This window comes from Malus domestica, chromosome 15, assembly GCF_042453785.1.
Source record: "Malus domestica chromosome 15, GDT2T_hap1".
Taxonomy (NCBI): Eukaryota; Viridiplantae; Streptophyta; class Magnoliopsida; order Rosales; family Rosaceae; genus Malus; species Malus domestica.
Window position 1 is genome coordinate 16,963,486 of NC_091675.1, and position 13,728 is coordinate 16,977,213.

General features: G+C 35.2%; 2 protein-coding genes across 3 annotated transcripts; one reads left to right on the plus strand and one right to left on the minus strand.

Moving 5' to 3' along the window:
* Positions 1 to 4,107: 4,107 nt before the first annotated feature.
* Positions 4,108 to 6,699, plus strand: LOC103400838 (protein phosphatase 2C 77). The gene is made up of 4 exons (XM_008339519.4): positions 4,108 to 5,407; positions 5,518 to 5,892; positions 6,116 to 6,221; positions 6,308 to 6,699. The coding sequence occupies exons 1-4, from the start codon at positions 4,883 to 4,885 to the stop codon at positions 6,640 to 6,642; spliced, it is 1,341 nt and encodes a 446-aa protein (XP_008337741.1). The 5' UTR covers positions 4,108 to 4,882; the 3' UTR covers positions 6,643 to 6,699.
* A 471-nt stretch (positions 6,700 to 7,170) lies between these two features.
* On the minus strand, positions 7,171 to 10,846 carry LOC103400837 (mitogen-activated protein kinase kinase 2-like). Of its 2 annotated transcripts, XM_008339518.4 has the most exons (9): positions 10,497 to 10,846; positions 10,325 to 10,409; positions 9,955 to 10,089; positions 9,235 to 9,459; positions 8,957 to 9,139; positions 8,637 to 8,860; positions 8,110 to 8,155; positions 7,901 to 8,000; positions 7,171 to 7,432 (listed from the first exon to the last, which is right to left on the minus strand). In XM_008339518.4, the coding sequence occupies exons 1-8, from the start codon at positions 10,571 to 10,573 to the stop codon at positions 7,911 to 7,913; spliced, it is 1,065 nt and encodes a 354-aa protein (XP_008337740.1). In that variant the 5' UTR covers positions 10,574 to 10,846; the 3' UTR covers positions 7,171 to 7,432; positions 7,901 to 7,910.
* Positions 10,847 to 13,728: the final 2,882 nt, after the last annotated feature.

The following is a 13,728-nucleotide window of genomic DNA, read 5'->3' on the forward strand; positions in this document are numbered from 1 at the left end:
GCGGGGCGGGTGTTGTCACTATGATACGGTAAATTGCGTATCCCATATGAGCATAACACTTGATGTAATCAAGGATCATGTCACGTGACGAGTGATATACGCCCCGAAACGCGTACGAATCTGCCTAGATTTGGGGTTGTAGACGTGTAGTTGAAATTGCACGGGTGAAGTTAAATCATTTATAAAAACCACTCATCAAATGCGTCTTGTATTTACTGTGCTGTTTTCAAATGCATTTTCCAGCGTAGCCCACAGAATCGGCGTTTCTACAACTTTTATTTGAGCGAGACGGATTACCAAGTTTAGTGCTTGGACACTCTGCTGCTTGCGTGTCGGTTCCATGTTCCAATTCGTGTCAAACGGTTTTTTGGCACGGAAGTCGTGGCAAGAAAAAAACCCCCACAAGATTGGTAATTTTCTGTGTGCGTGTGTTCTCCAATGCACGTGTCACACAACACATAATAGAATTCTTATCGGATTCTCTTTGTAAGAATTTCGAGAATTTTTTAATTCTGTCATTTTATAATACATTATTTAAAATTGAATATAAATAGTATCTGATAAAAATTGACTGTACAATAAACGATAAACGCATAGGATTAAAGGATTCTCAGCATTAATGAACGAACCCATCCCTGTCTAAAACATGTAGAGAGAGAAAGGAAAGGGGGAGAGAGAGAGTTTTGTACATCTCCCCCAACGCAACACAACACTCCACCGTAATCTGCCGCGTCACCTTGCACTCCAAACCCTAAACCAAATTTCAGAGCCAGATTTCCGAAAACCAAAATTTCATAGTCAGGACGTGACAGGGTTAATAGTGCATGGAAAAAGAAAATGGATTTTAATTTTCAGTCACGGGATTTTAATAAGATAATGCTTGTATCCCCATTGTATTCTAACTAGGCATTTACTTGTTTCGTCATTTACAATTAACAAATATTTATCATCTAAATAAAATATTTGAAAGCGTTCAATTTTTTTTTATCATCATCTAAAGATTAAATCAATCAATGATTTTGATAGCAAATAGCATCTTTTTGATAACATTCATTTGTTTCAAATTGAATAGTTTTTGTTTATGATCTTTATATGATGATAGAAATAATGAACGATTTTTATTATAATATTCAGACAATAAATATGCGCTAATTGTAAATGAAGAAACAAGTAAATTCTTCGAGAGAGCCAAACATTATCCATTTGGATATAGTGTTACACAATGCAACTTCTTTGGGGTTGGTTGTTTAGTTTTATTTATGCCTCCAAGAGAACCTGGACTCTTTGTCGACTATTAAAAACAAATTAAGGCATGCGAGAGTCTTTGTGTGGTAATAAAAAAAAGGATGTGAGTTGATAAGTCGGTCTTATTTTTCTTAATTTTTTGGAATATCAAGTGGCGAAGGTTCGAACTTCCCTTATTTCTTTAAAAGTTGCTTAACAGTCCTGATCGGTTTGACTTGTGTGTAAAGATTCTGTTTTTTGTGTTTTTATTCGGTTATTTCATCCATTAATTTATCGATGTAACAAACTCAATTTTACGTCTTCATAATGTTAAAAGAGATCGTGCGTTCAAAACTCTTTTATGGTTTTATTAAAACGGGGAACTCTTCCCCTTAGTTCTTAAATTTGATTAAAGTTTAATTTGATTAAATGATCCACCCAATTCAATTGCTCAACCAATTAATTCAAAGAAAATAAGGGATATATTGATTCTTAAATATTCAACTCACCGTATTGTGCAAGTTAAGGGAATATTTCATCACTCTTGTATGATTGTATCCCTTCCAAGATAGATAGATAGATAGATATATTATAATATAGAGATACATTATTCACATACGTGTCTTATAAATATGCTAAAATAATGGAGTCTTTTGCTAGGGTGCCAAACTACTACATTGTTTACGCTTAACACAATTCCTTGGGATGGTCTTACATTGTTTATATTTTCTTTTTGTTTTTGAGCAATGCTAGAGAGATCATTTATTTAAATTCTATTTTGTAAATCATACGACGTAGTTGTTAATGATTGAACTATTATTTAAGTGTTGATTACCGTGCTTATTTCCTATTAGTGGCGTATCACATAATTTGTAAATATGGTCCAAAAGAATCTCTCAAAAGTGAGACTCTCTGCCATCTCATGTTTTTGGCATAATATTTTATAATGTTAGCATGAAAATTGACGTTGAACTGTGAGGTCACCTTTAGAGTCAACATTTCTTATAGGCTTTTTAACTAAAATGGTTCCTGAGTTTGTCTACTGCCAATCATTTAGGTCATTCCATGAAAAATCTCGGTTAAATGGAAAAGCAAGTAGAGGGGTTTGTTGGACAAAAAAACGCTCAATTTAACGGAGACTCACAAAATGATCACAACGATTGACAGTAGACAAACTTAGGGACCACTTCTATTGATTTTCAAAATCATGGACCAAAGTAAGGGTCATGTTAATCTCAATGATCATTTTGGATAATGGTAATGCTAGGAGACTAAATTTTGTAAACTAAATGACATGAAAATTGATGATTAAATTATTACTTAAGGGGTAATGCTAGAGAGACTAAATTTGTAGAGAAAGTTTTGGAAACTAAAAGACATGGAAGTTGATGATTAGTTTATTATTTAAACGTTGATAAACGTGCTTATTCTTATTAGTGACACATCATTTAGTTTGCAAATTTAGTCTCCAAATCTAGTCTCTTTAGCATTACACTTACTTAAATATTGATTAACGTGCTTATTTTTTATTTGTGACATCATTTAATTTTCAAATGTAGTCTATAATTTTAGTCTACCTAATATTATCCTTTGGTAAAATGTCTTTCTAATAATTATTCTAGGTAAATAGTCTTACGAATCACCTTTTGAAAGATATGATTCTTGTATATTGGGATATTTTATTTATTTATATTTTATTTATTAAGTTGATAAGGTAGGTGTGTAATTTTTTTTGGAAAAAGGTGTAAAGTAGAGATGCCTTGCTTTGGTTAATTCCGTTCTTTGGCATATCATGAACACGTGTGTGTTTCTCCTTTCCAAATTTTTCCAAATTTTTTTAAGGAAAAATTAGATTCTCATCCTTCCTTTTACTACTCTATTGATTAAAATCCTATTCATTTTTAATTTTTTATCAAGGTCCTTTGTATTATTAAATCATTAATTATTTCAATAATTAAATATTTTTTATTTCTAAATATATTCGTTTAATGTTAAAAATGTTACAATTAGTATATTTATATTTATGACTAAATTTTTTATCATATATTTTTAGTTTTAGTTTGTATCCATTTTTAATATGTAATTTTTTTTAATTTGTACCAATTTTCTTTTCAATTTTAATTTGTACCCATATATTAATTTCTTTTTGTGCCCATATTTTTTAAAGTTTATTTGTATTTGTACCCATATTTTTTTATTTGTACTTTTTATTTTGCTAAATGTACCCATGCTAATTATATGTACCCATTCATGTAAAACTTTTTAATCTTAAAATGTACTCATTCTTAAATATACAAAATTGTTATATGTAAAATGTACCATTTTTTTAATATAAAATCTATTCAATTTTTTTCTAATCCATTTTTAAACTTATATAGGTACATTCTTTTTTCTTTGATTTTAAAATGTATCTATGTCAAGTTTAACCGAAGAAATTTACTAATGTTATTAAGCTTAATATCTTTTTTTTTTTTTTGTGATTTTGAAGAATATACCCATGTTTTGATTTTTTTGGTTAATTTTGATGAATGTACCCATGTTTACACACACACACACACACAATAGTAGATTATATTTTAATATTTTTAATCCCACAAATTATGGTTTTTTTATTTAAAATCTCATTTATATAAACAACTAAAATTTCTAATTTTTAATTTAAAAAAAATAGTAACGTACATAAAAATAAATTATCACATTAATTTCAGGGATCTTAATAAAAAATTAAAAACTAACAAGGTTTCAATCAAAGAATATTCATGACTAAGGACCGCATCCAAAGTCTTCCTTTTTTTAATATAATTTTTCCAAGTTATTTGTATATAAATCCAACACGCTGCATTTTCACGCCTTCCTTTTACGCTTCTTCTTCTTTTTGCCACTTTCCCCTCAGTCTTCCCACCTGAAATCTGCATGCAGAGTTTTGAAAACTGCGAGGAAGCCCATCAGATCAAACACCTTTTGTTTCTTTGTCAAGAACTATTCGGGTGCCAGCTGTCCTAATCGCTTGAGCTACAAGTCGTTACGGAGCTGAGAACATAGTTGAGTGAAGAAACTCACCATCGAACACCTTTGTTTCTTGTGTCTAGTATTTTCTGATACGTTTCCAAAACTCTTGGGGTGCAAGGGTAAATGCTATTAATCGCATGAGCCACCAGTCTCGTGCCGAAGTGAGAATCGTTGAGAGAGAGATCGAAATAAAAGTAGTTGGTGACTCAGCTTAACTTTTTCATCTGCTTTTGATTTAAGTTGTTGAAGTTGGTTAAACATGAAAGTTCCACAGGAGAGAGAGAACCAAGTTTCAAGAGGCTGATATGAGTTGCTTTTGATCCAGGGAACTGAGCTTTTCAATCACTTTCCTTTCTGGGTTTTTCTTTTTCTGACTTTTGTCTGCTATAAATAGGACAAAGCTTTCTTCTTTTCTTGTGAGATCAGTTGGTTGGTAAAAAGTTTGAAGGTTTTGGTTCTCTTGAGACTTGAAGAAGTTGAAAGATTTCTCAAGTTTTTCTATATATATGTATATTCTGTAATTTCAACTTCCCATTTTCTAAATGTTCATGTTTTTGAATTAGATCACAAAAGATTTGATTTTTACTGAAGGCGGTAACTGAAGACTGGTAATTTTGTAAGTTGAGTTTGGAAGGTGAAGGTTAAATCCATGGACGATTTAGCTCAGGCAATTGCTGTTCCATACAGGCTAGGTAATTTGATCCATGATGAGTCAGCAGTAAAATCCCAGATGGAAATTACTGGCCTCAAACTAATAGCAAATGCTTCACCCTTGTTATTTAATAGTCCTCATGATGAAAAACGGGGAGTGGAAGTCGTGAATCGGGGAAGTCAGGAATATAATAAGTTCAGGCCAACGTGTGATCGCGTTGGCGATGGATCGAGTACTTGTGCTGCATCCACCTCGCTTTTTTCGGCCACTGGGGATGAGAAAATGTGCAGAACAAGCTGCAGTCGGAGAGTTTTGGATTTGGATCGTGTACCCCTTTGGGGCTACACGTCTATCATTGGAAGGAGACCGGAGATGGAAGATGACGTTGCAGTTGTACCACGATTTTCCCAGGTTCCGGTTCAAATGCTGATGGATGACAGTGTCTTGAATGGCATGAATCAAAACACAAGTGACTTAACTGCTCATTTTTTTGGAGTATATGATGGACATGGAGGTTCTCAGGTATGCTAACTTCACTGAAATTCGAATTTTTATCCTATAGTATTTCTGTTTTTGCTTTCATCAAGAGCTTCGTGTCGAATCCTCAGCTTGGTTTTTCTTCAATTCTGCAGGTTGCTAATTATTGTCGCGAACGCATGCATTCTGCATTGGCCGAAGAGCTAGAAGTCGCGAAAACAGGCTTAGATGACCGAAGCAATGCGGAGGAGGGTTGGCAGGAGAGGTGGAAGGAGGCCTTCTCCAATAGTTTCTTGAAAGTGGATGCTGAGATTGGAGGAGCTCCAAGAGGCACAGATGTGAGCAAAACTGATGCTTCTTCTGGGGGAGCTCCAGGAGGCCTTCTCCAACCTATAGCTCCTGAAACCGTCGGATCAACTGCTGTAGTCGCAGTGATTTGTCCAACGCATATTATCGTGTCAAACTGTGGCGATTCGAGAGCAGTATTGTGCAGAGGAAAAGTTCCTGTGCCTTTGTCAGTAGACCACAAGGCAAGACCTTTAATTTTTTTTGTTTTCCATTATTTCATCCATTTTGCATCTCGCAAAATCATAGGTACAACCAGATACTTATCACCTTGCGCCTCTCTCCCCCCTCATGCATGTGTGTCATGTGAGGGGAGAGAGAGTCACAAGGGTTTACCGGTCGCACCTAAGTTTCTCTTACGAAGTTGACATTCTAGAAAAACTGATTAGGTTTTGTTCTGGTTTTCAGCCAAATAGAGAAGATGAATATGCAAGGATAGAGGCTGCAGGAGGCAAGGTCATACAGTGGAATGGTTCTCGTGTTTGCGGTGTTCTTGCGATGTCAAGGTCAATTGGTATGAGTTTTCGAAAGTTTGATTTTGAATGCATTGCACCATTTGTATTTGGATCTCTTGTTGATGAAGGTATTTAATCTGATCAGGTGACAGATACATGAAACCATGGATTATACCTGATCCAGAAGTGGTGTTTGTTTCTCGAGAAAAAGAAGACGAGTGCCTAATTCTAGCCAGCGACGGGCTGTGGGATTTCATCACAAACCAGGAGGCCTGCGACATTGCACGAAGGCGGATCCTTCTGTGGCACAAGAAGTACAGTGATACCATGTCAACGGAACGGGGTGAGGGAGCTGATCCTGCTGCCCAATCTGCAGCAGAGTACCTCTCAAAGCTTGCCATGCAAAAGGGGAGCAAGGACAACATCACTGTTGTAGTAGTAGACTTGAAATCCACAAGGAAGTTTAAGAAAAAACCCTAATTCGAACTATGATTTGGTAATCTGAGATTCATGCCAGTATATTACAATATTATATAATCCTCAAACGACTCAACCCTTTTTTAAGTTTTTCACCTGGGTTTAGTGATGCGTGGAGAAAATATTGAATGTGACCGTCACATTGCGTGGTTAATTGTGTGAACGATAGATTGATTGCTAATATCATACGACGGTGTGACAATCACATCGAAAAATCTCTCTACAACTATAGCCCTACAATAATTATTTTGCCCTCCTTTGCTTTGTTCTTACTATATTATCAATTTCTACAGACACAGAAGTCTAATGAATTACAATGGTGTTTTTCTACTCTCCTTTCCTTCTTGTTTGATAATCTCTCTAACAATTCAACCGCATTAACGACAATCCATAAGAAATGCACTTGCACAGAAGGTAAAGTACAAGACACAGATGAATGAATTTGCAATCGTAAAGGACGAACAAATGCTTTCGACGCTAGACAGATGAATTGATTTTCAAGTGCATTTGATGAGTAACAAACAGAATATGTGAACATAAAATACTACTTCTGGATCTGGTATAAACCTCAAATTTATGGAAAGCTGCTCGCTTTCAGGCATTAAATTGCCTAGTTTGAAGTGTGGCAGGAAGAAGTATGATTAGTTTGCAAGGAAATCAAAAATTCCAAGTAAAAATAATTTGTCAATTACAAAACCACGCTTATGCTACCGAGGGAACTAAAATCGAAAGAAAGTTTACTCGTGACAGTACATCCATGGCCCCTAACACCGTAACACCGGCAGTCCACATCCTGTAATAGGCAAGCAGAGAGCAGAAGAGTCATTCTACAAGCCAATCCTTAGTTGAACAAGGTGTCTAGGCATACATTAGATCTAGTTCTAATTCAATTTTAGATTATGTAGTTTACTCCTGTTTCTTTCTGAATAATTAAAAATCTTGGTGGGTTTTCTAGAGGCTAGAAGCACTACGAAACTTCAAACATCTCAAGTAAAGGAGCTTCAAGAAAAAAAATGAGTACGGTATAAATATTGGACATAAAATGTCATAAAAAGAAGCTTCATATTCATCTACCATACAAAAAGAAATTCACAGCACAGAAAAATACTAATGATGACACATCATGGCAGTGATTCTTCATTTCCGCGATGGTCTTCATTCACGAGACCAAATTACATTTATGAAGAAAAGCAAGGAATTTTTGTATTTCAGTTTCAATAGTGAGTCCAAGATATGTTCTGAAACTCAGATTTGCACATACCGGCTAGGTTTTAAAATGTTGCAAGGGGAGATCCTGCTTCGGTGAAGTAAGAGGAAAGGTCAATATGCACGTCATCGTACATGCTGATGAAAGGATGTCTCTGAAATCAAACAAAAAGAGAAAATATAAAAGAACACCACATTAGATTGGAAGTATCCACAAAATCCAGAAAACTTGTACATAAAGAAAAAGGGTTTCACAGGTCATACCAGGAGATCCTGAGCCGACAATCTATCCTTAGGATCTTTCTGTACACTGAGATAAAGAAGAGGCCCCCAAGGTAGCGTTAGCAACCTCAAAGAATTAGAAATAGAACAGGGAAAACATTCGAGATAAACAGGAAAACAAGAAATAAACGTCAACAAAGTTAAAAACAGCAACTTCATCGACAGACACCACAATGACTGGAAATCAATAACAGCAGAAGTGAAAAAGAAACCCAAGTTTTAATTTGGTCAACAGTCCAATCCTTTTGGAAATGAACAGAAATGACAAAAGAAAAAACAAATAATGAATGAAAATAAATTAAACAATGACAGAGAATACACTTGTTTGTTCTTGAATTCTATTACAAACCTAAATTATAAGATAAGAAGATAAGGAGCCGTGTGTTACAACTTACAAGTGATAATGTACACCAAAAACTTCAATTGAGCTAATGAAACACACCTTAACCAAAAGAATTTCCTCAGAACATCACAAACTTAATACTGAACCAGCAAAAGTAAGATCTTACCATGCAGAAATAAATGAGCAGAACTCTGGAGAAAATTGATCAGAAGGTGCACAAGGTGGTGGTTGTTCAACAATGGCACTCATAAGCTCAAAAAAGTTATCCCATGCTTCACTTTGATCTGGTGGTGTATATGGGAATTGACCTGTTGCACACTCCAGCAGTACTAACCCCAAGCTCCAAATGTCACTTTTGTAGCTATAATTGCTACCGACAATTCTCTCTGGCTGCAAAACAAATTTTAAGAGAAACAGTTAGTGCCTACACCTCAATAGCCCTGAAAGGCATAAATTCTTGTTATACGATATAACTAATTAACTCACCGACATATAGTTGTATGTGCCAACAAATGTATTTGCCTGTTCGGACGTGCTTGCCTTTATTGCACTCACACCAAAGTCTGTTATCTTAATTTCTCCCCTATGATTGATTAACAAATTAGAGGGTTTGAAGTCCCGATGGATGATGTGCTTTTCATGATGAAGGTAACACAAACCCTGCAGCACCTGCACCAACAAGACGGGAGAAAACAACATGTTTTAATTAGTATATATCAAAGACGGAGAGTTTCAGGTTGCATCATAAATGTGAGGTAACTTGCCTGCTTACAAATGGCAGCAAGATAAAACTCTGGAATTGTTTTGACCTTCTTCAGAAGATCTGCCAAAGACCCACCATCCATGTACTCTAGGATGATTGAAATGGTACCATTTTCATAGAAGGACTGGTAACATACAACAATGTTTGGACATTGTGACGATTGATTAATCTTCAACTCCTGTGCAATCTGCTTGCGGATAGACTCTTCAATGTTCATCTGAATTACCTGAAATTGGGATAAAGCATAAAACATTGTTGGAGCAAGGGCATAAAGAATACAACACAATATGCAGAAATATCCGTTCGAAGGCATATCAGTGGATATCTCTACAATCTAGAAAAGCATGAAGATAATTCTTAATAGTGTGAATTTCAAACATGTAAGGAATGGTGTTTATAATTAAGAAATCTTAATTCAAAGAAGTTTCTGAAATAGTAAGAATTTTGAAATAGCTCTATAAGAGACCTCCACTACTCAACTTTACCCATCTCAAGACTCGAACACATGATTGCAGCTTACAGCTTCACTTTTGGAAATCTATCTTCAGGCTAACACACGCCCGCATGCACACATATTTGGTAAATCAAAATGGTGTCAAGGCACAACACAATCATACGAAGACCACAAAACGATACCAACCTTCTTACGGTCACGAGGACTTACTTGAATAGGGAAAACAAGAACAAATTATTTGAAAATCATAAGGGCCTTCCGCCATACCTTTAATGCAAAAAACTGATGAGTCCATTTGTGCTGAACCAGTTGCACAACCCCACCATTTCCCTTGCCAATAACTTTAATCGCGTCGAGATCGGCTAAAATCATCTGGTTGTCTGATGCTTGAATAGGTGGTGGCTGAGCATTTGCATTCAAATTCACATTCACAACCAAAAACACATCAAAAACCTAATCTTATATGAAATTCACAATTCACAACATCACAGTGCATAAATTTGAATAATAAGCAAATCCCATTTTCCTAATCATAACAATGCTCATTAAATTGCCAAAATTCCGACCCAATTCAGTTCAAAGGTTCAATCTTTACATTTCACAAAATTAAAGGTGTGATCTTTGAAAAGTAGCTTACAACTTCAACTTCTCTATGAGAAACGATCCGAACCCCTTCTCTATTAACCAGGAGATCCCCATCCATGAACGTACCGCTTTGTGTCCTGCCAGACCACAAAACCCATAATATATAAATACAATATATATATATATATATATATATATAGAGAGAGAGAGAGAGAGAGAATTACAAGAACTTAGAGATGGAAACTTCATCAGGAGGAGGGAGAGTGAGCTTGAGGTTGGATCCTAAGCTTCCTTTCTTCATGACTATTTGAAATTTCCTTGTTTTCGCTTCTTGTTGTTGATCGAAGCACTTCTTCTGGTGCTTCTGCTTTTGGTCTCGACAGATTCTGATTTGAAGGCAGTCTTAGAATTTTACAGAATGTCGACCTAAGTTGTTTTATTTAAACTAAGGTAATAAAGGTAGGACCCTCTTGGACGAGTACTGGCGTTTCTACTGTTGGAAAATTTTGGTGGAGACTCCTCAAAACTTCAGAGAGCAAATGGGGAAGAAGATGGGGACCGTTGACTTTTCCTTAATGTATTTCACCCTTCGGTCTTTTTTTCTAAATTAAAATAAAAGATTAGTTCAAATTTTGTAAAGATAATGGTTGCATTATTATTAACGGTTGAATAAACGTGTTTATTTTATAAAACAATAAATAAAAAAGTTTTAAATCTTTGCATTTTAATAATAATAAAAAATCAGTTACTAATTTTATTTAATGATAAAAATAAAAATAAAAAAACCCAACTTTAGCTGGGTACGTTCCCCTTTTTTCTCCCATTGTCAGCTACATTAAGAGATTTTTTTTTTAGCTTAGAATAAGAAAAAAACTTCAAATTCAATTACATTCCCCATTTTTATTTTTGTGGTGTTGTTTCCCAATAGTAGTCAAGATGACGAAAGATTTTTCAATTTGTCCAGAACACGGGATGGTACTCCACGTGTCTCTATACAAGTGGTGAGATTCTTGTATTAAAAAATTAATAACATACAAAATAAAATTTCCCACCAATTACATAATAATACGTTGAGTACCACTTGTGTTACGGGCATAAGGGAATTTTTTTTTTCCAAAATGACACACAAGCTCAAAAAATAATGAATGGAGAGCTACATTTATTATTGTAGCCATGTAAAAAATGTGAGAGAATTCTAATTTGATAATTGAAAACAGCTTTTTAAATATAATTACTCATAACATAATCTTCTCAAGGTTTTGATCTAAATGATCACTTCTGGATTCATCGCTTTTAGCGCAATTGATGCTTTTACAGGACCAAAAATGGTCTAAGTTTCAAACCTTATGAAACTAAACTAAGAATTAGACACTATTTATAAAATTTGACCAATAAGTAGACATTATTGATGAAACTAGACTAATAAGTGGACACTATTTATAAAAACTAGACTAATAAGTAGATACTATTTATAAAACTAAACCAATAAGTAGACACTATTTATAAAACTAAACCAATAAGTAGACACTATTTATGAAACGAAATCAAGAATTAGGCACTATTTCTAAAACTAAACTAATAGGTGGAAACTATTTATGAAACTGGACCAAGAACTATACACTATTTATGAAACATGACCAAGAACTAGGCACTATTTATGAAAGTGGACCAACAACTAGGCACTATTTATGAAACCGAACCAAGAAAGAGATACTATTTATGAAATTGTATCAACTACTATACATTATTTATGAAACTGGACTCAATAACTAGACAATATTTATGAAACATGACCAAGAACTATGCACTATTTATGAAAATGGATCAAGAATTAGACAATATTTATGAAACTGGACCAATAAATAGTGTAGTACTGTTCAGTTTCATAAACAGTGTTGGTGATCGACGCACAGGTCCACACGTCTGATTTTTTTAAAAATAAAAAAAAATTAATTGTGTTCTTTTCATTAAAATTTAATTGTTTTTCATTAATAAGGTTAATATCAGTTTACTACCCTGAAGTTTTTTTGTTTTTAACATTTGGTACGTGAAATTTTTTGCATCCCAGAATTGTATCTAAAGTCATAATTTTGAGATACTTTCTACATTTGTTAAGGTTACTGTTAAATCTGTCGTTAAATGGTGATGCGGAGCTCATGTAGATAATAACTGGGCACCACGTGTCAATATAGGCCCACGTGAATATTAAAAAATTAAAAAAAATTAAAGTAGAAATAAAAAATATATTGGGCTAATCTCTATCCCACCCCTCACCCACCCCACCTTCCCATTCCCTAATACCCACCCGCCGCCATCCCTTTTCCCCGTCCTCTTCCCCAAAACCCCCCAAACAATCTTCCCTCCCTTCTCTCTCCATTCCAAAATTCCACCATAACCTTTTCTTTTTTTTTTTGTCGAACCACCATAACCCATTTCATTGTAACAATCATTCTTCTAAACAAAAATTCCACCATAACCCATTTCACCAAATCACCAAATGAGAAGAAAAAAGACAAGAAAATCTTCAGAGAAACTTATAACCTCAGGAAAAGATCTTGACTTATACATTGGATCAAATAGGTGGGATGCACGAACACCAGAAGGAAATCTTTGCAGAAAATATCGCAATCTTGAACCCAAATGAGCACGCGGAAGAATAGGGATCAAACTGCTATTGATTTCGTCAATCCTCAACTGCACTATGAAATCGAACTTCTCTTGCGGTGGGTCGGCTTGTGCGTGTGCCATGCTCTCATCAAGATCAAGAAACTCCGTCATCTTCTCCGGAGAGACAGCGATGTAAGCGGTGGCTCGAACAAGAGTTTACGGCAGACCGAGTTTCCTGATCCGGGTTCGCATTCTGGGTGTCGGCCGTGGAGAGAGAATGGAGAGAGGGTTGTTTGGGGGGTTTTGGGAAGGGGAAGGGGAAAAGGGATGGTGGCGGGTGGATATCAGAGAAGGGGAAGGTGGGGTGGGTGAGGAGTGGATAGAGATTTAACCCTTTTTTTTTTTTTCTTTCTATTTTTTAAAATTTTTAATATTCATGTGGGCCTGTATTGACACGTGGCACCCAGTCATTGTTCATATAGGCGTCATGTCACCATTTAACATCAACCTTAATGGATGTATGAAAGTGTCTCAAAATTATGACTTTATGTGACAGCCCGTCCCAAAATATTTATTTTCGACGGCGTGAAATTACTTATATACCTTTGGATGTTGAGTTTTATTGTGGAGTGTGAGTTAGACTTAAGCTTGAGGACCAATTAGTTCTATTCCTAATTAATTGGACCCAATTAGAAGTAAGATTTTGTTGGTTTTGGTTGGTGACCCACGTGGACACACACACACTCTCTCTCTCTCTCCTTCCTTTCGGGTTTCTTTCCATTTTCCGTACAACGTACGGACCAGTTTCAAAACCCCTTGATCACTCACGGATCAAGGCTAAAGTTAATG